The 24,693-nt window shown below is 40.4% G+C and overlaps 1 protein-coding gene across 1 annotated transcript in view; it reads left to right on the forward strand.

Annotated features, from left to right (window-relative positions):
• MROH2B (maestro heat like repeat family member 2B) overlaps nt 1–10,461 on the forward strand; it is a 57,120-nt gene extending 46,659 nt beyond the window's left edge. Inside the window, exons 33-42 of the mRNA XM_058564166.1 lie at nt 121–308; nt 1,695–1,835; nt 2,252–2,366; nt 2,995–3,141; nt 3,376–3,558; nt 7,416–7,571; nt 7,905–8,039; nt 8,432–8,534; nt 9,568–9,633; nt 10,336–10,461. Of these exons, the coding sequence (XP_058420149.1) occupies nt 121–308; nt 1,695–1,835; nt 2,252–2,366; nt 2,995–3,141; nt 3,376–3,558; nt 7,416–7,571; nt 7,905–8,039; nt 8,432–8,534; nt 9,568–9,633; nt 10,336–10,442 (1,341 nt within the window). The 3' untranslated portion in view covers nt 10,443–10,461. The remainder of the gene's footprint in view (nt 1–120; nt 309–1,694; nt 1,836–2,251; nt 2,367–2,994; nt 3,142–3,375; nt 3,559–7,415; nt 7,572–7,904; nt 8,040–8,431; nt 8,535–9,567; nt 9,634–10,335) is intronic.
• The last annotated feature ends 14,232 nt before the right edge of the window (nt 10,462–24,693 follow it).

Genomic DNA, 24,693 nt, shown 5'->3' on the forward strand with positions numbered 1-24,693 from the left:
CCGTGAGTGTGGTCAACTTGGAAAGCAATCATTTGGGGGAGAAAACAAACTTGAAGTCAGCCCAGAGGGAAAATGTCCTTGGAAGAGCCTGCCTGACTACGAGGTCCTTTTCCCCCTCAGGTGGCCTGTGCTATGAATGAGGTGGTCTCAACAGGCACCCCTGTCACAGGCTTGTACGCGGAGCTGTTCAGTCTTCTTCTGAAGCTGGTCGGCTGCACTCTGGGTCAGAAGATGCCCAGCTCTACCTTGAGCCGCAGGCGGAGGGTGATGCAGCAGGGAGAACTGCAGCAGAAAGCAGACCCCTGCAGGTAAATGGAGGGCAGGGAGGTCCTTCCAGAGCTGTCCTGAACCCAGACTCCAGAAGAAGGGTGTGGAAGCCGAGGTCTGCACCTTCTGCCATGGCCTCAACTACCCGTGAGGAAACAAGGCTCCACTGCCCTCAAGCCTTGAGCTCTTCTTCCCTGGGTCAACACCTACTGTAGTTGCCCAGGATGGTCACATAACGATGGATAAGCAGCCATGCCTTCTTCCCTAGGGGGCCTGCTCTATTTCCTTTGTTTTCTCTCGTTGAGACCTTTCAAGGAAAGCTGGAACTCTGTGATATTCAAGGCCACCAGGGAAAGAAGAAAAATAAAAATAAATACCGTATGTCATCAAGACTTCACCGATTGAAAGAAGCAAAATTATTTCATGTACCATTGAGAAAGAAAAAAAGACTCCCAATTAAGCTGTGAATCAATGATGTCTTTTCTTTTTTTTTTTTTTTTATGTGAGGAAGATCAGCCCTGAGCTAACATCTGTGCTAATCCTCCTCTTTTTGCTGAGGAAGACCAGCTCTGAGCTAACATCTATTGCCAATCCTCCTCCTTTTTTTTTTTCCCCAACGCCCCAGTAGATAGTTGTATGTCATAGTTGCACATCCTTCTAGTTGCTGTATGTAGGACGCAGCCTCAGCATTGCCGGAGAAGCGGTGCATCTGTGCGTGCCCGAGATACGAACCCCGGGCCCCCAGTAGCGGAGCGCTAAGCCACCAGGCCGGCCCCAATGATTTCTTATACTTCTAAATTTTTATTGTATATTTATCCAAAGAGCTCTTTTAGGATTATTAGGTATAGATTTTTATCCTATATCACATTACTCTGTTTCCCTGTAGTTTTGCATAACTTTTCATTCCAGTGGCAAATCAACATTTCAAAAGACATTTTAAACAGCAGTTACACTCAATACATGTACTTCCATAATACATGTAACTTTACTCAAATGATGACAGTATAGAGAGCCATACCCAAATCCATGCATGTCCCTGTGCACAAACAGGCAATAGTGATCACATCACAGCTACTGTTCTGGCCAACAGTTGTAACACACTATACATCGCCAGATGCATCCTGATTTCCGAGGTGCTGTTTTAGAATCAGTGAAATACTGTATTTTGCACTTTCCATCCTGAGGGCTTTATTTTCTCACGAGACGTTGACAAGATTTTGTGGCATTATTTACTGGCTCAAATCATCTCAATGTCCCCTTTGACCCCAAAACTAAAGTGTGAGATCAGGCTGCCTGTTTTTTTTCATTGCACAACATCCATTAATCCGGGAGTAAGGGAGCATTGTGGGAACAGGAAGAGTGAACTTGAGAATTCAGAATTCCCTGGGTGGGGTGACTGATTTCATGATGCCAACTGTCTCCTGCAGGCTCTCAGTTACAACTCTGAAGTGCGTACAAGCCCAAGCTATGAAAGAAGGCCTTGCCAAAGAGTCCAATGAGGGGGACAACTTATGGACCCTACTCAGCAGTCCTAGTACACACCACATAGGAGTATGTGCACTGGCCAGGTAATGCGCAGATATTCTAGAACTGGATACAAAGAAGAAAATCAAAAACAGAGTAAAAATGCAATTGGGGCAGCTTCCCTGAGAGCGATTATTGACTCACCAAAGACTTACAGTCCAGGAGGAGAACAGGGAACAAAGAGCAAAGGGGGTTGGGAAGAGGTGGCCGGATCAGCCCAAGAGGTGGTCGGATCACTACCGCCCCACCAAAAAAATAGCAATACAAAGAACAGTTCTAGGCAAACTGCACTTAAATTGGACACTTGGATAGGCTACTTTAAAGTTTAATCCTTGGTGCTCCTTCATTGAACATTCCTTTTTAGATCATTTATTTTCCTTATAGAGAAGTAGACTAAAATTTCCTTCATTGTTTGGAAAGAAAAAAGTCTCTGCTGCAATTGGAGCCTTGCATTTTTCAGGAGCATGGCAGTGTGGCAACACGGAGTCATCCTGGACATCATGGAGCAACTGCTGTCATCTCTCACTTCCTCCTCAGAGAACTACCGCATAACTGGCACAGCTTTCTTCTCTGAGGCAAGAGAGAGCAGCCATCACAGCAGGCTCGCTGGGTCCCCTTGGGGTATTTCTCTCAGGGTCAGGAGTTCTGTGGGTGCTGGAACTGGGGAAGAGGGAGCTTTATGGGAGCTTTGGTAGTGAAGAGATCCAGCTACTGCCAGAGACATGGTACCTGAGGAGGGAGTGAGAGAGGAAGAAAACCCACCCTCATCCTCTTCCCGCTCTGTGATCTACAGAAGTCAACCTCCTAGGACAGAGAAGAGTGGAGAATAAATATGAGAGAGAGAAAACAAAAAGTAACCAACAAGTTTACTACTGTCCCTTCAGACTCTGGGATAAAGGCTGTCCCAGCCAATCCAGAGAAGGAACATTGTCAGTAACTCCTGTTTTCCTTGCCCCATTTTTCCATTTAGATTAGAAACAGCTTCCTAACTATGTATTCTGGGTCTCATCACCACATAACCTTGACCTTGTGGGCTGCTCACATCTAGAGCATAATTTCTGCAAAACTTGCTAATTCACCTGAGGGGTTCCTCCTCTGTTCCACACAGCTGGGCCCTACTCTAGTTGTAGTTAGGATGACTTTGGCACTCTCCTGAAGGGAGGCCACTCCCTTAACTAAAGGGGACCAGTGTGTCATTTTCAGCTCATGAAGGAGCCAATCCTTTGGAAGCACGGGAATCTACGTGACGTGCTGATCTTGATGGATCAGAGTGCCTGGGATTCCAACGCCATTTTGAGGCAAATGGCCATCCGAGGGCTTGGCAACACAGCTTCTGGAGCCCCTCACAAGGTAAAAGGAGTTTGAGGGGACAAAAAGTAGTTCATTGAAGTAGAGTTTAAACAATTATTTACTAACCCACACTTTATGGTTACATAAAAATACAAATAAATTGCTGAGGTGGTAGCTCTTAGGTTGAAAGACATGTGACCCTAACAGAATTTCAGTCCCCTTGTCTGGGTCTCCTGCCCTATTCCAGATACACATAGAAAACTTTGGAGATTAAGAGATATTATTTCAAAATAGGTGAAGAAGCATAAGCAGATAATATTAGAATCTGTCATCAGAGGCCTGTATCACCTGGCCCGCACCGAAGTCGTCTGTGAAAGCTTGAAGGCTCTAAAAAAGATCCTGGAGCTACTCACAGACCGAGACGTGAGCTTCTACTTCAAAGAAATAGTGCTGCAAACAAGAACCTTCTTTGAAGACGTAAGTGAGCCTGTTCAGGAATCTTCCCTCCTCAGAAGAAGTGAGTAAACAGAAAGAGGTTCAGATAGTGCTTGAAGCGGACAATGTCAGTGTCACATCCATGTTCCTTGGCCTGCCCCGGAGGTCACCTGTGCAATTCCTGTGCAGGCTATTGGCTTCCTGTGTCTCTCTGCCTGAGGGTACTCTCTGGCCCGGGAATCATGATTGGTCTGAGCAGGGTGGGCCACGCTTGTTGGGGAAGGATCCTCAAACAATAAGAAACAAGAGTTTCTAGATAAACTCCTCAACTTCCTCACCCCTCAGAAAGGTTGAGTTCCACTGGCCCATAAGGATAACACACTCAATATTCCCTTTTGTAGCTTTCCTCTCTTCCCTATCTCTGCCCACTCCCCCATCATGCTTCCTGGGCTCACCTCCCAAATAAACTACTTACGCCTAAATCCTCATCTCAAAGTTTGCTTTGGAGGGAACATAAATTATGACAGTACTCAACACAGGACTGGGGCCAAATATAGACGTTGTTGCCTCCAGCACTATCTTTTCCACATGCAAGATTCAGACTCAAAATGCTTGTGTGGTTCATTTCCTCCGGGAGTCAGTATAAACTACAGCTCACGGGCCAAATGCAGCCCAGAGCATGTTGTTGTAAATTAAGTTTTATTGGAACACAGCCATGCTCATTGGCTACATATTGTCTATGGCTGCTTTCACACTTCATCTGCAGAGTTGATTAGTTGTTACAGAAACCACATGGCCCACAAAGTCTAAATTATTTACTGTCTGGCCTTTTACAGAAGAAGTTTGTCAACCCCTGATCTAGTCCATAGCTCTAATTTCAAAAAAGATCAATCAGCCATCCTAGGCAGAAGAAGGTCATTTTCCTTTGTACCTTCTGGGAAACGAGGTTTTATTACTTATTTTTAGTTTATTCACTATCATCAGTGTAAAAATCTATATCACATCCAACTTAAATCTATTTTTTGTGATCTAAACCTGTTTTCTCACATTGTGTTGTGAAAGGATATAGAAAACTGCTAGTTGCCTCCCTACTGCATCCTTCTTAAACGTTAAGACTTTATTAAATTACCTATTTACCTTCTCATCTCCAGACTGAAAAGTCTTCATTTCCTTCATTATTCATCACAAACCTAATTTTTCAGCTCTTTGAATATTTTACAAGCCAGTGACTGTGTTGTATCTCTAAATGAGACCCGAGAAGTAATGAATAGAATCTAAGAAAAATTACCTCTCGAGTCCAATCTTTTTCTACTTATTCACTCCATTTTTTTTTAATCTTGCCCTTTCTTCCTGACTCTTAGGCAATTTATTAACTATACAGACCTCTAGATTTTAGTTTGCAATATGTGCCCACAGTCAATAATTCTCCAGTTTTGTATTTTTCAGTTTCTCTCGTTTACGTGCTAGCCTAAACCCGGCCTTTGAAAACAGCTTCCTGCTTGTTTCCAACTGCTTTCTCCACTGTAGCAATATTACATAACAACATTACTTCATAACAATATGACAATATTACACATTAAAATTCTATTTTAATGCTCATCTTGTCCTCAAAAATGCTTACGTGGCTCTCACTCAATTTAGTATCTTCTGTAAAATAACAAAGATGTTCTTTTTTTTCATTACACAGATAATTGATGACAATCTTTAACAACAAAGGGCTGAAGTCACCCCTATAGACGCCTACTTGTTTGTTAGTTTTCCCTGGGAAGTTGTTGAGCCAATGATAATAATTCTCTTGGATCTGAGCCTCCAACAATCACAAGTCCCCCTACAAGTGTTATGGTCAAGATGATGTTTCTCAGTCTTATTGCAGAAGAGGAAAGCTCAAGTCTTGCAGGTTGCCGGGTTAGACCTTTCTCATTCCTAGTAGGCATCAATTTCATCATATTTGCATAAAAGTAAAATTTGATCAATTTCATCATATTTGCATAAAAGTAAAGTTTGATAAAAACGTGGGTCTTAGTGATGACATGCTATTTATTCTCTAGTAATGCTCTCTTTCTGCAAATATGTTTAATTATATTTTATGATACTCTGCCCGTATAGTTTTTTTGTAGATTAATCATACAACTCTGTAATATCCAAATTTCCCCCTGTTTTTTTTCAATATTTAACTACTTTCTTGGAATTCTCAAAACATGCCAGCACTTTGATGAAATAGTAGAACTGAAAATATGGCGGCTGTCCCATGCTCCAGGCCTTGCTCGCCGCTGTCATTTCTCACGCTGTGACCCTGAACAATCACCTTACTCTCTCTGATTCCATTTTCTCCACTCAAAACAAGGACATTGAACTCTAATATCTCTCCCGTCACCCAAAACACTTTTGCCACTTCTCTTTTCTGCTTTTTCACCATCCCACTTGGTTGATTCTTCCTTGACCTATCATTAAGTCATTGATTTTGGAAAATTTAAAAGATTTTTTAAAAAGTAAATACCTCTCTACGTTTTGGGTGCTTTGTTATTGATTTGCTTTCTTTTTCTAAAAAGAGACCTTTTAAAAATGTATCCTGGGGGCCTGCCCAGTGACGCAAGTGGTTAAGTGCACGCCCTTCGCTGTGGCAGCCCAGGGTTCACCAGTTCGGATCCCGGGCACGGACTGTCGCACCGCTTAGCAAGCCATGCTGTGGCGGCGTCCCATATAAAGTGGAGGAAGATGGGCACAGATGTTATCCCAGGCCCAGTCTTCCTCAGCAAAAAAAGAGGAGAATTGGCAGATGTTAGCACAGGGCTGATCTTCCTCACAAAAAAAAAAAAAAAAAAAAAAAAAAACCGATATCCTGACCTCATTCCTAGTACATTGAAAGAACGTTTCTACTTCCATTTCCATTATAGGAGGTCACATCTCATGTATTCATTTAACTTTTCTGGGCTTTTCCCAACAAGCCATCTTTATTTTTTCTGGAAGATCTTTATTAACTTCCTTTTTTGTGGCATTTTTGTTTATGTGCTCATTTCTTATACATTTATTTTGCCATCAAAATTAAGTCCTATCTCTTCTCCCCCTCACATTCATGGGAATGCTTTTTGTTGGCCCTTGTTTATTGCTAATCTAAATGATATTCTGTTAGTCAGGACGACTTTTCCCTTCACCCTTCTGGCTTCATACGGGTATTTTAAACTGGTTTTCTAGATCTTAAAAAAAAAAAAACTCCGGAAAATTCATCAGAGTTTGTTATAACTCTAAACCACATCAGCAAAGTATCTGAGATAATAGAAGGCCATCTTTCTTTCTACCACCTTACCCTTTGGTTCTTAAAATCATTGCTGACCATCCTGGACAGCAAGCAAGAAAGTTCCAGAACTTCACATACACAAGAGTGTGGTTAGGTTGTTTGTTTATCTTCTCTCTCTCTGAGACCCAAGGCCCAAATTTCTGAGCTGCCTGTAATCCCTTTAGAAAGCTTTTTAGGATCTTGGAGAAGAGTCCTAGGCATTGGGCAATTTAGATTAGAGGCTCCATAACTCTAGGTCAATGATGCAATCAGGCTAATTTGTGTAAAATACAAAATAAGCAAGACATTCCCTGGCCTTATGCTGCCAGCACTCTTTGTTTATCATTCCTGTGGTCATGTTTCCCCATAAGCTACTCAAAGGCAGAAACCAAGTCTCCGGCAATATGGTGTCACTTAAACCCCAGACCCATGGTCATGTAAGCTCTTACAGTGGGGGTAGAGGGCTGCTGAGAAAGGAAGAACATTCTTGAAACACACAGCGGCTATGACAAGAGTGCACCCACCCGTGCCTGGGTGCCAGTCTTTGTTTGCTGAAATGGGCAGGTCGGGGTGGAGGTGAGGGCCTGTGAAGGGCCTCACCCAAGACGTGCATCTGTCACCACAGGAACAGGATGATGTGAGACTGACCGCCATCTTCTTATTTGAGAATCTGGCATCCCTAACAGGAAGAAGGTGGAGGATTTTTTTTGCTGAAGAAATAAAAAAGAGCATGATTTCATTCCTTCTCCACCTCTGGGATCCCAATCCCAAGATTGGAACTGTAAGTGGCCCTTGCACAGACACCTGCACCGCGCCCTTTCCCCATCACCTCGAGGTGCCAGGAGACCTGGTCTAGATGCACTAGAAGCCAGATCTGAGACCACCACTCTCAGTTGAAGCTGAAGACCGTTTCTGTAAGCCCAGGTTCTTTCTTGCCGTCTCTTCCTGAGTTTGTTCTTCCATCCCTGCAACTGGGACGGTGCCAGCAGCATTGACTGGAAAGCCCCTCACATCACTGACCTTCACTGCTCCTCTCAACACCAGTCAGCATTTCTCCCCTTCTGGAAAGGGATGCAGCAGTCTGGACTGTGACTCCGAAAACTCTGTTTTTCAGGCTTGTCGTGATGTCCTGATCATCTGCATTCCTTTTCTGGGCCTCCAGGAACTCTATGGGGTATTAGATCATCTCCTTGATGGTCAGGATCTGCCAAGGGCCAGGGATTTCTATAGACAATTCTGCGTGAAACTGGTGAGTGTGCGGTAAATGCTGCCTGCAAAAATGCAGACGAGAGTCCAGGCAAATCCCGGAAAGGACGAACATTGTAGCAAGGGATCTCTGGCCAGAGCCGGAACTGCCTTAGAAGGATAGCAATGATCCTTAGTATCCTGCCACATGCCAAGTCCTGACTGGGATCCGTTCTCCTAGATTCCTGAAACACATCTGTTGATCAGTGCTGTAAGCCCCAGTACCTTTCTGATTAAACTTAGGTCGAAATAGCCATAAAGCATCTTCCAAAAGAATAATTAATGGCTGGGTGAATGTTGACTGGCTTTTATATTTCCCTTCTTAGGACGTGTAGGGCTGAGTTTCATAAAGCGTCACCTTCCAGTTGCCCTCTTTGTAACACGCCTCTCTTCTAGGCAAAGAAAAACCAGGAAATCCTGTGGATCCTCCACACACACTCATTTCCCTTCTTCAGCAGCAGCTGGGAGATGATCAGGAGTGCAGCCATCAAACTCACAGGTGAGGGCACGTCTACGTTCCCTACTCAGATACGTCTGCTCTTCTCCATCAAGTTTTGCTTGGACTGGAAGCTACTCCACTGTGAACACTGGTATGACTGGATGACCAAAAAATAAATCTAAGGCCAGAAGGAAGTTCCTTTTATGTCTTGCAACATCTTCCCTCAAAGAAACCCTCTTTCTTTTTTACAAATGAAAACTTATAACACCTTCTGACTCCCCAACACTTACTCTCCTCCCATCAGACCCTTCTCCCTACTGGGCCCTCCATGCTTTTTCTGGTTCCAAGTCGTCACTCCTTTTCCTCAAGCCTTTGCTCCAAGCCTGCTGCCCCTGCCTAAATGTTTTCCTTTGCATCATCCCTTAACGTAAATTATAATAAACCTTCTCAGCTCAGTTCCAGCTGAGAGCTTTACCAGCAACACGGTACAAGTAGAAAGTGTGTTGGTATGGAGTCCAGCAGACCTTGGCTCTGCTGTGTGATTCTGGACAATTCACTTAACATCTCCGTGTTGCCTCTTTGTCTGATCTATAAAATAAAAGAGGAAAGTAAGTGAATCTCTGAGGATCCTTCTATTATGAAATTCTAAGCCTTATCATGAAGCCTGTTCCATTATCCAGCCCACAGTGAACAGGCCCACTCACTCGGCCACCTTTCAGAGTGAGTTAAAACCTGAGGATTTCTTATTGGATCATGAATATGATCCCCCCAACTACATTGTAAACTTTTAGAAGACAGGGACCATATCTTACACGCCTTTGAAACCCTGACAACAACTGTTACCCCCTGAGAGAACACTGTGGGAGCTTTGCCAAATAAATGTTGGGTGAACGAGCACTTCCAGACATGGCACCCAAGACCCAGTAGACATCACCCTCGCATCATCCTGGGGGTGCAAAGGGAGTCATATAGTTTGCTCATTCACTAGCTAGACCATTTAACTTCTGAAGAAGTGCAGAGTCTGACCTGACTCACTTTTTACTGCCTCTTCCCCTATAATGAAATTAGTACCTTTTTCTCCTGTTGACTTTAGATGCCATTGTTCTCAATTTGACCATCCAATATGTGGAGTTATTAGACAGAGAACAACTGACCACACGTGAGTACCAACCCTAGTTTCTGCGCAGCGTATTGTTATATTCTTAGAGAAAGAGAACCTAATGCTGCTCCAAGTTCCATGTTAGCCGAGAAATTGAAAATCGTAGTATCCCTTTAGTGTCTCTGATGCTCCCTAAATACTGGAAATTCTGCAGGGTATAAAGCCACCCCCAGCTCTACTCCTCTGAGAGCATCATTGCCAACAGACTACGATTTTCCAATTATCTGTAAACCAACTGATCACAACGTCAGGATATTCTCTTCCCTTATTTCAGTGTTAAAATAGACTCTCAACTCTCAGCTCCAGAATCCTACATGCTGGAGTAAAATGTGAGGATGCGGGGGCCAGCCCGGTGGCGTAGCTGTTAAGTTCGTGTGCTCTGCTTCGCGGCCCTGGGGTTTGCAGGTTCGGATCCCGGGCGCCAACCGACACACCACTTGTCAAGCCATGCTGTGGCGGTGTCCCATATAAAGTAGAGGAAGATGGGCACAGATGTTAGGCCAGGGCCAATCTTCCTCAGCAATAGAGGAGGATTGGCGACAGATGTTAGCTCAGGGCTGATCTTCCTCACAAAAATAAAATGTGATGATGGGAGCCTGAGGCCCACGTGGGGCTGACCCTCAGTGGGGAGCTTCACAGGGCTGCGTAGCTTGGGCCTTGGTTTTCTTCATTCACTGAACTTTGCTATTCTTTCCATTTCAGGGCTCCAAGCACTTCGGCAAGATCCCTGTGTCAGTGTCCAGAGAGCAGCTGAAGCTGCCTTGCAGACCCTCCTGAGAAGATGTAAAGAAATAAGTGTCCCTCTGTAAACCATCAGCAAATAAACTGCTAGGCTTTTTCTATAACTGACTCTTGTCTTCTTTCTGAAAACTCACAAACTTGCAGCATCTTGAGGAAAGAGATGGTGCCTAGGATGGGGATCTTGAAGTGGTGGTGTATTCCTTACCCTCCAGGGTGTCCGTCAGGGCTTCCATTAGTAAAAAGTAACCTCCACAAATTCACTTGAGGGATAACCTGCAGTTTGAGTGGTTATAGCCACCTGGCTTTGCACAGGTTAACCCTCTATCTTGGGAAGCTTAAATGCCAGCAGATATCAAAAAATGACAGAACGTGAAACAATTGTGCTGCTATTAAGAAGAGGGCCACTGCTGTTTTCCACACAGAGCCCTTTCCTCTCATATCTTTGCCAGCTTTGAATTACTACCCACACTCTTTTCTTTCTGAAAAACAGTCTTATGATAAACTTTAACCTGTCTATTCTTTCTCAGGTTGTAATTTACATGTCAAGACTATGCCAAGTACCTTTCTGTAGAAGTCCCTTTCTGACATTCTAGTAAATCTCATGGTTTCCTTTCCATTTTTATCCCAGGGCATCTCCCGTTGAATTGTGTGTGCGTGCACGTGCATGTGTGTGTGCTTGTGTGCATGTGTGTGTATGTTAACCTTCTTTATAGCATCTGAATCATAACTCTTTGCTCTTTTTCACAATGCATGCCTGAAAGGTTACATGCATGAAATTATGGATATAAAAAGAAGTTTCTAGCACAAAGCCTGGCACTCATTTAACAACTCCACCATCATGATAGTTCATTAGCAACATTATTAAATTGATGTATCCCTTCACAAATTCCTGTTACCTATATTCTAATCTCTTCACCCTCAAACTCTTTTGTTCCTACAAAACCTTCTAGAGACCAAAGGAATCTTTTAGGTCAGAGATTTTAGGCCAGACAGAGTCCATTTATTCATTCATTTAACAAATATTTATTGATTGCCTACAATTTACAAGGCACTGTTATAGCCACCGGGCTACAACTATGAGAAGAAAATAGAAAAATCCTAGCCTATGGAGCTTATGTTCTATGAAACCTGTGTATAAATTCCAGAGGATGGAGCCAGCCTCCAAGATGGCCCCCAATGATTCTTGCCTCCAAGTATTCATGCAGTTCCCTTCCACAATGAATAGAAATGACCTATGCAAGCAATACAGTCTTTCAGAAATAACAAAGTGTGACTTCCAAGGCAAGGTCATAAGTGACATTGCACACTCTTGAATCACCCACTCTGGGGGACCAGCTGCCATGTCATGAAGATGTTCAAGCAGCCCAAAAAGAGGTCCATGTGGCAAAGAACTGATGCCTCCTATGAACAACTAGACGTAACTTGCTAGGCATGTTGAAATGAGCCATCTTGGAAATGGACCCATGAGCCCCAGTTAAAGTCTTCAGATGATTGAAGCCTCAGCTGACACATTGACTGGATTATGAGATAAAATACAAAATGCTCAATTAAATTTGAATTCCAGGTGAACAATGAATATTTTTTTAGTGAAATTATGTCCTGATTATTGCATGGGACGTACGTACTTACACTAAGGAATTATTTATTGTTTATCTAAAATTCAAATGTAACTGAGCATCTTTTATTTTTATTTGCTAGATCTGGGAACACTAGCGCATTCTAGTGAGAGTTCTTGAGCCAGAATCACTAAGCTAAACTGCTCCTGAATTTCTGAACCACAAAACTGTATGAGCTAATAAATCTTTATTGTTGTAAGCCCCTAAGTTTTGAGGTAATTTGCTGTGCAATAGAGGGTAACTATTACATGAGTCCATGATCCCACCAAAGTTGTATGCAAATTTATCTGTATAATTGCATAGGTATATTTTCTGCGTAATGGCTTTCGTTAAATTCTTAGTGGAGTAAGAAGGTATTCCCAAACATAATATATATGAAACAGAGCAAGAAAAAAAAGGCAAGAGATATGGGTTTCGTTGACCTCTTTTGGCAGATTATTTTAAGTCAAATGACTTGAAAATAGCACTGTCCAATAGAACTTTCTGCAATGATGGAAATGTTCTATATCTGCACTGACCAATACAGTAGCCGCCAGCCACATGTAGCAACTGAGCATTTGAAATGTGGCTAGTCTATCTGAGGAATTTAATTTTTAAGTTTAATTAAATTTAAGTAGCTATACGTAGCTATCTTAATATCTTAATATCTACAGTATTGCACAAGACAGTTTCAGAACATGGAGCAAGAAGTCATAATAGAATTGGGGCTGGGCCACCACAGAACTATAGGACTTTCTCAACAGGAGTATAAATTCACTGACACAAGACCTTGTCTGATACTTCTTCATATAGCTCCACTACTACTCTCCACCCCTCCTAGCATCCGGCAAAGAGCCTTCCTCATCATGATTAATGGAAATTAGGTGGAAAAGTCACATGAAACACACATCACCACTGAACCTTTATCTATCTAAACCCTAATCTTAGAAAGATTCACCCTGACAAGAATTTCCAAAACTCTTTTATTACATCCTGGCTCTACCCCTTATTAGCCCTGTGACTTGGGATAATCATTTAACCTCTCTTCCTTCACTTTCCAAGTCTGTAAAATTAGGATAATAATTATCTACCTCAAGGTGCTATTATGAGGATTAAACGTATTAATGTATACATTGTACACATGTATGTGTACAATGTGTACATTTATGTATGTGTATTTATTAATTTGTACATTAATACATATAATGTATACAATGTATACAATGTAATAATATATGTATAGGATATATAATGCATATAATGTATACAATGTAAAGCATTTAGAAACCTGGCACGGAATCATTGTTAAGTAAATGTTAACTATGCAATATAAATATTAGTAATAAATTTATCAATAGAATCACAAATATTAACATAAACTCAGTGATTGGTATATAAAGCCAATTGACTATCTCTCCCCCATGTGGCCATGTTCCTGGGTGCTGTGAATGTTGCTGCCCTTGTTGGGAGGCTGAAGATGAAGCAGCCCCTCTAGTCAGAAGATTCCAGCTCAGCAGCTGATACCCCTGCTCTGGCTGCCTCGTAGTCACTGCCAGAGCCCATCGAAGCCTTCTTACTTTCTCTCGTATCATACAGAACAAGCCACAGTCAGGCTGTGTGACAGGAGAAATTTAGATCTATTTGCTCTCCTCAACAATTATTCTTATTAATCCCTCCCAACCACTACTGTTCGCTCTCAAAGAGTTGCTGCCAAGCCACTATTATGACTCTCTCCCCATTCAGTCCTCCACCAGCCCTCTGTGGTTCATCTCTACGGTTCAAACATAGGCCAAGTGAGAAAGACTTCTTGAGGGTCACAGGGAATAGAGTTACAGAGGAAAAGCGTGTTCGGGTACTATTGAAGAAATTACAGATTCCTTTCAGTCTCACTCCTGTTGCTTACCTCACTATTATTTGCATGTGTAATTATTTTTCAACTCATGTTTACTTTAAGATAGAAATTCTATGATGTTCACAGACTGCTTAACAAGCTAGCATTGCTTTGAAGGGCTCTGAATCATGTTATTTTGCAATTCAGTGCCCTGTCCTTTAACCCAACAGTGAGAGCCAGCGTTCTGCTGGTAAATCAGCGACGTTTGGCTTGGCTGACCCTTCTAAGGAGGCGGTTTTACCAGAAAAGAGGAGAACAAAGATCACAGATGGGAAGAAAGAAATAGGCTTCCAGAGAAAGAAGCCAAGGGAATTGCTTAATTGGACTTGTTCTTGCATGGCCATGGTTTTAAAGCATAAAATACAAGACCAGGCACTTCTTCTGGAGCCCTCAAGAGACTCTGAGATTATAGCAAAGATTTTCTAGTAGTGTTGTATTATTACTTGATTTAGTCCACAACCCCACCGTTATCCTTCAGATTATCTAAGCATAGAACTAAAGAATGCATGGTCGATCAGACCTGGTAGTAACCTGTGAGCTCATCTGGAGCTTTGATCTAGGCCCCTGACAGAAAGCAACTTTCTGATGAGCACTTGTATATAGCTGCAGTCTGAGAATTACCATTTCCTGGAATTTCTCTTTTTTCTCATTTATTGCAGGTATCCCTAAAACCAGGACAGGTGGATAGAGTCAAGAGCAACATGAAGGAAGGACAGTGGTATTCATCACACAAAGATGTGTGAGTGTCTGTGTGTGTATAAAATTGCCAATCATAGGCTGAGAAATGGTGTTTGCTTCTTACCTCTACTTTGTCAAACTTTATTTATCCAACAAAACATTTTCACTTATTTGTATTCCTTCTGGGCAAAATGTCCTGGATTTTATTTATTGAATTATGTGGTTATCCTGAAAGCAAGATAAATGTGGAGCACACAATTTTATAAATATATGTGGTCCATGGCTTCTTTTTCAATTTGGGAGCCACTGAAAAACACAAGATAAGAAATCCTTCCTTGAGTGATGTTAGCATCGTGGCAGAATGAATTGTTCCTTTAGTCTCTCCCCTTTAAGTTACAATTAAATGGGCATTCATTAACCAGCAGAGAGTTCCCTGCACAGCACAACAGGACATCTGAGGGATCCACACAGCTATACATCTAAAGGTGGGAGGACTAGGTCACCTGGAGGCAGTGGAACTAGGTGAGCACTCCTCTCCCTCCCCAGTGGCAGTGAGCCAGATCACAGATCCTCATACAGTGGCTGGCACAACTGTAAGAGGTGGCCTGGAGAGCCTAGTCTGCATAAACACTTTCAGAGTTGCAGCCTGGCCCGTGGGAGTGCCCACCATGCCACAGCAGCCCCATCAGTGGGAACACTCTACGCTGAGTGGTGGCAGCTCAGCCCCCATGAAGGTGCCTGCCCACTGAGCACAGTGCAGGTGAGAAGGTGCCCCACCCAATCAGAAGGTGCCCCTACCCACAGAGCACAGCAACCCATAGGGCCCACAAAGTGGTGGCACAGCCTTCATGAGGGCACCCCTCCCCCCTAGTGCAGCACAGGGAAGAAGGTGCCCCACTTACTCAGAAGGTGCCCTGTCCATGGAGCACTGCAGCCCACGAGACCCACTGAGTGGCAGCTCAACCCCTGCATAGGTGCCCCTCCTGCATAGCATGCAGCAGCTCAGCCTGTCCCATGCTGAGCACAGAGGCCCTGCCTATGGTGCCTGACCCACCCTCCCAGCACAGAGGCCCTGCCCACATGAGCACAACCTGCACAGCAGCTGTTGCCAGCCCAGGCAAACTCAGAGTAGCCCTACCCACACAACTTCCAGCAGACAAAGTGGGATCAGAAAACATATCTCCTGCTCCCCCCCAGCAGTGGCAGATGTAATCTGTGACCTGATACTACCACAAACGTGCCAGCAAAGGATCAATTCATCAAACAACATGAAGCTCTACAGTAACACTTCAGAGCAGAAGGAAAATGACAAGTCTCTAGAAACCAATCCTGAAGTCACAGAAATTTACAATCGAATGACAGAGAATCCAAAATACTTGTCATAAAGAAACTCAATGAGTTACAAGAAAACTCAGAAAGATGGTTCAATGAGCTCAGGAATAAAATTAAGGAGCAAAAGGAATTCTTAACCAAAGAGATTGAAACTCTAAACAAAATCAAACAGAAATTCTTAATATGAAGAACACAATTAATGAGATAAAAAATACTCTAGAAACCAAAGAAAATAGAGCTGATGCTATGGAGGACAGAATTGGTGAATTAGAGGACAGAAATATAGAAATGCTTCAGGTAGAGGAGGAGAAAAAACAAAGATTTTTTAAAAATAAAGAAATTCTTTGAGAAATATCCAACTCAATTAGAAAAAGCAATATAAAGATGGTGCATATTCCAGAGGGAGAAGAAAGAGAGAAAGGATCAGAGAGCTTCTTCAAATAAATAATTACTGAGAACTTCCCAAACCAGGGGAGGGAACTAGACTTACAAGTACATGAAGCCAATAGAATTCCTAATTACATCAATGCAAGAAGACCTTCTCCAAAGCATACAATAGTAAAACTGCCAAAAGTCAATGACAAAGAAAAAATATTAAGGGCAGAAAGACAAAAGAAAATTACCTACAAAGGAGCGCCTATCAGACCTTCAGCGGATATCTCAGCAGAAACCTTACAGGCTAGGAGAGAATGGAATGATATGTTCAAAATATTGAAAGATGAAAATTTTCAGCCATGAATACTCTGTCTAGCAAAACTATCTTCAGATACTGTGGAGAAATAAAGACTTTCCCAGGCAGGCAAAAGCTGAGGGAGTTCATTGTCACCAGACCTCCTTTACAAGAAATGATGAAGGAAACCCTCCTACCTGAAACAAAAAGGAAAAGATTTACTAAACTTTGAGCAAGGAAATAAAGAGACAAAATCAGAAAATTTCAGCTCTCTATCAGAAGAGGTTAGCAAACACTTAATTATAACGTAAAAGATAAAGGTAAGGAAAACATCAAAAATAACTACAAACACTTCAATTTAGTCACAAAATCACAGCAACAAAAAGAAGAATTTGTGGCAACAATAAGTCAGAATGGGAAGAGGAAAGGGGTGGAATCTGCTTAGGCTGATAGAGATAAGAGGCTATCAGAAAATGGACTATCTCCTCCATGAGATTTTTTTATACAAACCTCATGGTAACTACTAAACTAAAAATCAGAATAGAGCCATAAATCATAAATGAAGAGAAAACTGGAAAAACCATCACAGAAAACCACCAAACTGAAATGGCAGTCAGAAATACTAGGGAAAAGAAAAAATGGAAATATAGAACAACTAGAAAACAAGAGAAAAAATGGCAGTGTTAAGTCCTCATAGATCAATAATCACTCTAAATGTACATAGATTGAATTATCAAATCAAAAGACACAGAATGGCTGGACAGATTAAAAAACAAGAACCAACAATATGCTGCTTCCAGGAAACACATCTCAGCTCTAAAGACAAATATAGGCTCAGAGTGAAGGAATGGAAGACAATACTCTAAGCAGATGGCAAGCAAAGAAAACAGGTGTTGCCATACTTATATCAGACAAAGCAGACTTCAAGATAAAAAAGACAATGGGAGACAAAGAGGAGCATTATATGGTAATAAAAGGGACATTCCACCAAGAGGAAATAACACTTATGAATATATATGCACCTAACACAGGAGCACCAAAGTATATAAAGCAACTACTAACATACCTAAAGGGAGAAATTAACAGCAACACAATAATAGCAGGGGACCTCAACAACCCACCTACATCAGTCTATAGACCATCCAGACAGAAAGTCAACAAGGAGACAGTAGCCTTAAATGAAACACTAGATCAGATGGACTTAATAAATACATATAGAAAATTCCTTCCAAAAAAAGCAGAATACACATTCTTTTCAAGGGCACATGGAGCATTCTCTAAGATACACTATATGTTGGGAAACAAGGCAAGCCTCAATAAATTCAAGAAGATTGAAATCATATCAAACATCTTTTCAAACCTCAACAGTATAAAACTAGAAATCAACTACAAGAAAAAAGCTGAGAAATCCACAAGCATGTGAAGACTAAACAACATGCTACTGAACAACTATTGGATCAGTGGAGAAATCAAAAAATACCTGGAGACAAATGAAAATGAAAATACAACATACCAATTCTTATGGGATGCAGTTTAAGTTGTCCTAAGAGGGAAATTTGTTAGCAATATAGGCCCACCTCAGCAAACAAGAAAAATCTCAAATAAGTAATCTTAAACCACACCTAACAGAACTAGAAAAAGAAGAACAAATGAAACCCCAAGTCAGCAGAAGGAGGGAAATGATAAAAATTAGAGCAGAAATAAATGAAATAGAGACTAAAAAAAACAGTAGAAAGGATCAATGAAACTAAGAGCTGGTTCTTTGAGAAAATAAACAAAATTGACAAACCCTTAGCCAGACTCACTAAGAAAAAAAGAGAAGGCTCAAATAAATAAAATTAGAAATGAAAGAGGAGAAATTACAATAGATACTGCATAAATACAAAGGATTATAAGAGAATACTATGAAAAACTATATGCCCACACATTGGATAACCTAGAAGAAATGGATAAATTCTTACACTTATACAACCTCCCAAAACTGAATCAAGAAGAAATAGAGAATCTGAATAGACCAATCACAAGTAAAGAGATTGAAACAGTAATCAAAAACCTCCCAAAACACAAAAGTCCAGGACCAGATGGCTTCTCTGGAGAATTCTACCAAATATTCAAAGAAGATTTGATACATATCCTTCTCAAACTATTCCAAAAATTGAAGAAGACAGAATGCTTCCTAACTCATTCTCTGAGGCCAACATTACCCTGATACCAAAAACAGACAAGAACAACACAAAGAACGAAAATTACAGGCAAAATAGCTGATGAACATAGATGCAAAAATCCTCAACAAAACATAGGCCAACGAAATACAGCAATACATTAAAAGGATCATATACCATGATCAAGTGGGATTTATACCAGAGACACAGGGAGGGTTCAACATCAGCAAAAATGATACACCACACTGACAAAATATTTTTATTTCTCAAAGGATGCAGAGAAAGCATTTGACAAGATCCAACATCCATTTATGGTAAACACTCTCAATAAAATGGGTATAGAAAAAAAAATACCTCAACATAATAAAGGCCATATATGACAAACCCACAGTCAACATCATGCTTAATGGTGAAAAACTGAAAGCCATCCCTCTGAGAACAGGAACAAGTCCAGATTGCCCACTGTCTCCTCTCCTACTCAACATAGTACTGGAGGTTTTGGCCAGAGCAATTAGACAAGAAAAAGAAATAAAATCTATCCAAATTGGAAAGGAAGAAGGGAAACTCTTGCTGTTTACAGATGACATGAAAACCCTAAAGAATCCACCAGAAAACTATTTGAAATAATCAACAACTACAGCAAAGTTGCAGGGTACAAAATCAACTTACAAAAATCAGTTTCATTTCTTTTTATTTCTTTTTTTTTTAATTTTTTGTTTATTGCAGTAACATTGGTTTATAACATTGTATAAATTTCACGTGTACATCATTATACTTCATTTTCTGCATAGATTACATCACGTTCACCACCCAAATACTAATTACAACCCATCATCACACACATGTGCCGAATGATCTCTTTCACACTCCTCCGTCCTCCCTTACACTTTGGTAACCACAAATCCAATCTCTGTCTCTATGTTTTTGTTTATTGTTGTTATTATCTACTACTTAATGAAGGAAGTCATATGGTATTTGAGCTTCTCCCTCTGACTTATTTCACTTTGCATAATACCCTCAATGTCCATCCATGTTGTCACAAATGGCTGGATTACATCGTTTCTTATGGCTGAGTAGTATTCCATTGTGTATATATACCACATCTTCTTTATCCCTTCGTCCCTTGATGGGCACTTAGGTTGCTTCCAAGTCTTGGCTATTGTGAATAACGCTGCAATGAACACAGGGGTGCATGTATCTTTACGCATTGGTGTTTTCAAGTTCTTTGGATAAATACCCAGCAGTCGAATAGCTGGATCATATGGTAGTTCTATCCTTGATTTTTTCAGGAATCTCCATACTGTTTTCCATAGTGGCTGCACCAGTTTGCACTCTCACCAGCAGTGTATGAGAGTTCCCTTCTCTCCACATCCTCTCCAACACATGTTGTTTCCTGTCTTGTTAATTATAGACATTCTGACGGGCGTGAGGTGATATCTCATTGTAGTTGTGATTTGCATTTCCCTGATAGTTAATGATTTTGAACATCTTTTCATGTGTCTGTTGGCCACCTGTATATCTTCTTTGGGGAAATGTCTGTTCAGGTCTTTTGCCCATTTATTAATTGGGTTGTTAGTTTTTTTGTTGTAGATTGCATGGGTTCTTTATATATTTTGGAGATTAAGCCCTTATCAGATATATGGTTTGCAAATATCTTCTCCCAATTGTTAGGTTGTCTTTTCACTTGTTGATGGTTTCCTTTGCTGTGCAGAAGCTTTTTAGTTTGATGTAGTCCCATTTGTTTATTTTTTCTATTGTTTCTCTTGCCTGGTCAGACATGGTGCTTGAAAATATGTTGCTAGGACCGATGTCAAAGAGCGTACTGCATATGTTTTCTTCTAGAAGTTTCATAGTTTCAGGTCTTACATTCAAGTCTTTAATCCATTTGGAGTTAATTTTTGTGTATGGTGTAAGGTAAGGGTCTACTTTCATTTTTTTGCATATAGCTATCCAGTTTTCCCAACACCATTTGTTGAAGAGACTTTCTTTTCTCCATTGTCTGTTCTTGGCTCCGTTGTCAAAGATTAGCTGTCCATAGATGTGTGGGTTTATTTCTGGGCTTTCGATTCTATTCCATTGATCTGTGTGTCTGTTTTTGTGCCAGTACCATGCTGTTTTGGTTACTACAGCTTTGTAGTATATTTTGAAATCAGGGAGTGTGATACCTCCAGCTTTGTTCTTTTTTCTCAGGATTCCTTTAGCTATTCGGGGTCTTTTGTTGTTCCATATAAATTGTAGGATTCTTTGTTCTATTTCTGTGAAAAATGTTGTTGGAACTTTGACAGGGATTGCATTGAATCTATATATTGCTTTAGGAAGTATGGGCATCTTAACTATGTTAATTCTTCCAATCCAAGAGCACAGACTTTCTTTCCATTTCTTTGTGTCTTTTTCAATTTCTTTCAGCAATGTTTTGTAGTTTTCCATGTACAGCTCTTTCACCTCTTTGGTTAAGTTTATTCCTAGGTATTTTATTCTTTTTGTTGCAATTGTAAATGTGATGGTATTCTTAATTTCTCTTTCTGCTACTTCGTTGTTAGTGTATAGAAATACAACTGATTTTTGTATGTTGATTTTGTATCCTGCAAATTTACCATATTTGTTTATTACTTCTAAAAGTTTTCTGGTGGATTCTTTAGGGTTTTCTATATATAAAATCATGTCATCTGCAAATAGTGACAGTTTCACTTCTTCCTTTCTAATTTGGATCCCTTTTATTTCTTTCTCTTGCCTGATTGCTCTGGCTAGGACGTCCAGTACTATGTTAAATAGGAGTGGTAACAGTGGGCATCCTTGTCTGGTTCCTGTTCTTAGAGGGATAGCTTTCAGTTTTTCACCATAGAGAATGATATCAGCTGTGGGTTTGTCATATATGGCCTTTATTATGTTGGGGTACTTTCCTTCTATACCCATTTTCTTCAGAGTTTTTATCATAAATCGATGTTGTATCTTGTCAAATGCTTTCTCTGCATCTATTGAGATGATCATGTGATTTTTATTCTTCATTTTATTAATGTGGTGTATTACATTGATTGATTTGTGAATGTTTAACCATCCCTGCATAGCTGGAATAAATCCCACTTGATCATGGTGTATAATCTTTTTAAAGTGTTGTTGTATGCGATTTGCTAGTATTTTGTTGAGGATTTTTGCATCGATGTTCATCAGTGATATTGGCCTGTAATTTTCTTTTTCTGTGTTATCCTTGTCTGGTTTTGGTATCAGGGTAATGTCAGCTTCATAGAATGAGTTAGGGAGCTTCCCCCCTCCTCAGTTTTTGGAAGAGTTTGAGAAGGATAGGTATTAAGTCTTCTTTGAATGTTTGGTAGAATTCACCAGGGAAGCCGTCTGGTCCTGGACTTTTATTTTTGGGGAGGTTTGTGATTACTGTTTCAATCTCCTTACTGGTGATTGGTCTATTCAAATTCTCTACTTCTTCTTGATCCAGTTTTGGAAGGTTGTATGATTCTAAGAATTGATCCATTTCTTCCAGATTGTCGAATTTGTTGGCATATAGCTTTTCATAGTATTCTCTTATAATCTTTTGTATTTCTGAGGTGTCTGTTGTAACCTCTCCTCTTTCATTTCTGATTTTACTTATTTCTGCCTTCTCTCTTTTTTTCTTGGTGAGTCTAGCTAAAGGTTGGTCAATTTTGTTTATCTTTTCAAAGAACCAGCTCTTGGTTTTATTAATTTTTTCTATTGTTTTTTTGGTCTCTAGTTCATTTATTTCTGCTCTGATTTTTATTATTTCCCTTCTTCTACTGATTTTGGGCTTTGTTTGTTCTTCTTTTTCCAGTTCCTTTAGGTGCATTGTTAGATTGTTTATTTGAGATTTTTCTTGTTTGTTGAGATAGGCCTGTATTGCTATAAACTTCCCTCTTAGAACTGCTTTTGCTGTATCCCATAAATTCTGGCATGTCGTATTTTCATTTTCCTTTGTCTCCAGGTATTTTTTGATTTCTTCTTTGATTTCTTCATTGACCCAGTCGTTGTTCAGTAGCATTTTGTTTAATCTCCACGTATTTGTGGCTTTTCTGATTTTCTTCCTATAGTTGATTTCTAGTTTCATACCGTTGTGGTCAGAAAAGATGCTTGGTGTTATTTCAATCTTCTTAAATTTATGGAGACTTGTTTTTTGGCCTAATATGTGATCAATCCTGGAGAACGTTCCATGTGCATTTGAAAAGAACGTGTATTCTTCGGTTTTTGGATGCAATGCTCTGTTTATATCTACTAGGACCACCTGTTCTAGTGTGTCATTTAAGACCAATGTTTCCTTATTGATCTTCTGTTTGGATGATCTATCCGTTGGTGTAAGTGGAGTGTTAAAGTCCCCTACTATTATTGTGTTACTGTCTATTTCTGTTTTTATATCTGTTAATAATTGCTTTATATATTTAGGTTCACCTACATTGGGTGCGTAGATATTTACAAGTGTTATATCCTCTTGTTGGATTGTTCCCTTGATCATTATGTAATGCCCTTCTTTGTCTCTTTTTACAGTTTTTGTTTTAAAGTCTATTTTGTCTGATATGAGTACTGCTACCCCAGTTTTCTTTTCATTGTCATTTGCGTGGAGTATCTTTTTCCATCCCTTCACTTCCAGTTTGTGAGTGTATTTAGGTCTGAAGTGTGTCTCTTATATGCAGCATATATATGGGTCTTGTTTTTTATCCAATCAGCCACCCTATGCCTTTTAATTGGAGCATTTAGTCGATTGAGGTTAAAAGTAGCTATTGATAAGTATGTACTTACTACCATTTTTTAACTTTTATTTTCTCACTGTTTTAGTAGTACTTCTCTGTTCCTTTCTTCTTCTATACAGAATTGATGGTCTCTTTAGTTTGACCTCTGTCTGAAAGCTCTACTCTTTAACTCCCCTCCTCCCTCCTTTTATGTTTTTGATATCATATCTAACCTCTTTTTTGTGCATTTGTATCCATTACCCTCTTATCATGGAAATAGATCATTTTTCCTATTTGTGGTCTTCTCTTTTCCACTTAAATCAGTCCCTTTAACATTTCTTGTAGCACTGGTTTCTTGGTGACAAACTCCTTTAATTTTTGCTTGTCTGGGAAATTTTTGATCTCTCCTTCCATTTTGAATGATAACCTTGCTGGGTAGAGTATTCTTAGCTGTAAATTTTTTCCTTTTAGCACTTTAAATATATCGTGCCACACTCTTCTAGCCTGTAAGGTTTCTGCTGAGAAGTCAGCTGATAGCCTTCTGGGATTTCCTTTGTATGTAACTTGACTTTCTCTTGCAGCTTTTAGGATTCTCTCTTTATCTTTAATTCTGGACATTTTGATTGTAATGTGTCTTGGTGTGGGCCTCTTTGGGTTTATCTTGTTTGTGGCTCTCTGTGCTTCCTGTACCTGGATGTCTGTTTCCTTCCTTAGGTTAGGGAAGTCTTCATCTATTATTTCTTGAAATAGATTCTCTGCCCCTTTGTCTCACTCTTCTCCTTCCGGGACACCTATAACAAGGATGTTAGTGTGCTTGATGTTGTCGCAGAGGTCCCTTAGACTGTCCTCACTCTTTTTAATTCTTTTCTCTTTTACCTGTTCAGCTTGGGTAATTTCCTCTAGTCTTTCGTCCAGCTTGCAGATCCGTTCTTCTGTATCCTCTACTCTGCTTTTGAGTCCCTCTAGTGAATTTCTCATTTCCAGTGTTGTATTCTTCATTTCTGATTGGTTCTTTTTTATATATTCCATTTCTTTGTTGACATTCTCACTGAGTTCATCTATTCTTCTCCCCACATCAGTGAGCATCCTTAACACTCTTAGTTTGAACTCTCTGTTGGGTAAGTTGCTCATTTCTGTTTCACTTAGTTCCTTTTCTGGGGTTTTGTCCAGTCTCTTACTTGGAATGTATTCCTTTGCCTCCTCATTTTGCCTCTTTCCCTGTGTTTGTGTCTACATATTAGGTAGGTCACCTATGTCTCCTGCTCTTGGATAGGTGACCTTATGTAAGTGATGCCTTAGGGGG

This window comes from Diceros bicornis, chromosome 20 (assembly GCF_020826845.1).
Source record: "Diceros bicornis minor isolate mBicDic1 chromosome 20, mDicBic1.mat.cur, whole genome shotgun sequence".
Classification (NCBI taxonomy): domain Eukaryota; kingdom Metazoa; phylum Chordata; class Mammalia; order Perissodactyla; family Rhinocerotidae; genus Diceros; species Diceros bicornis.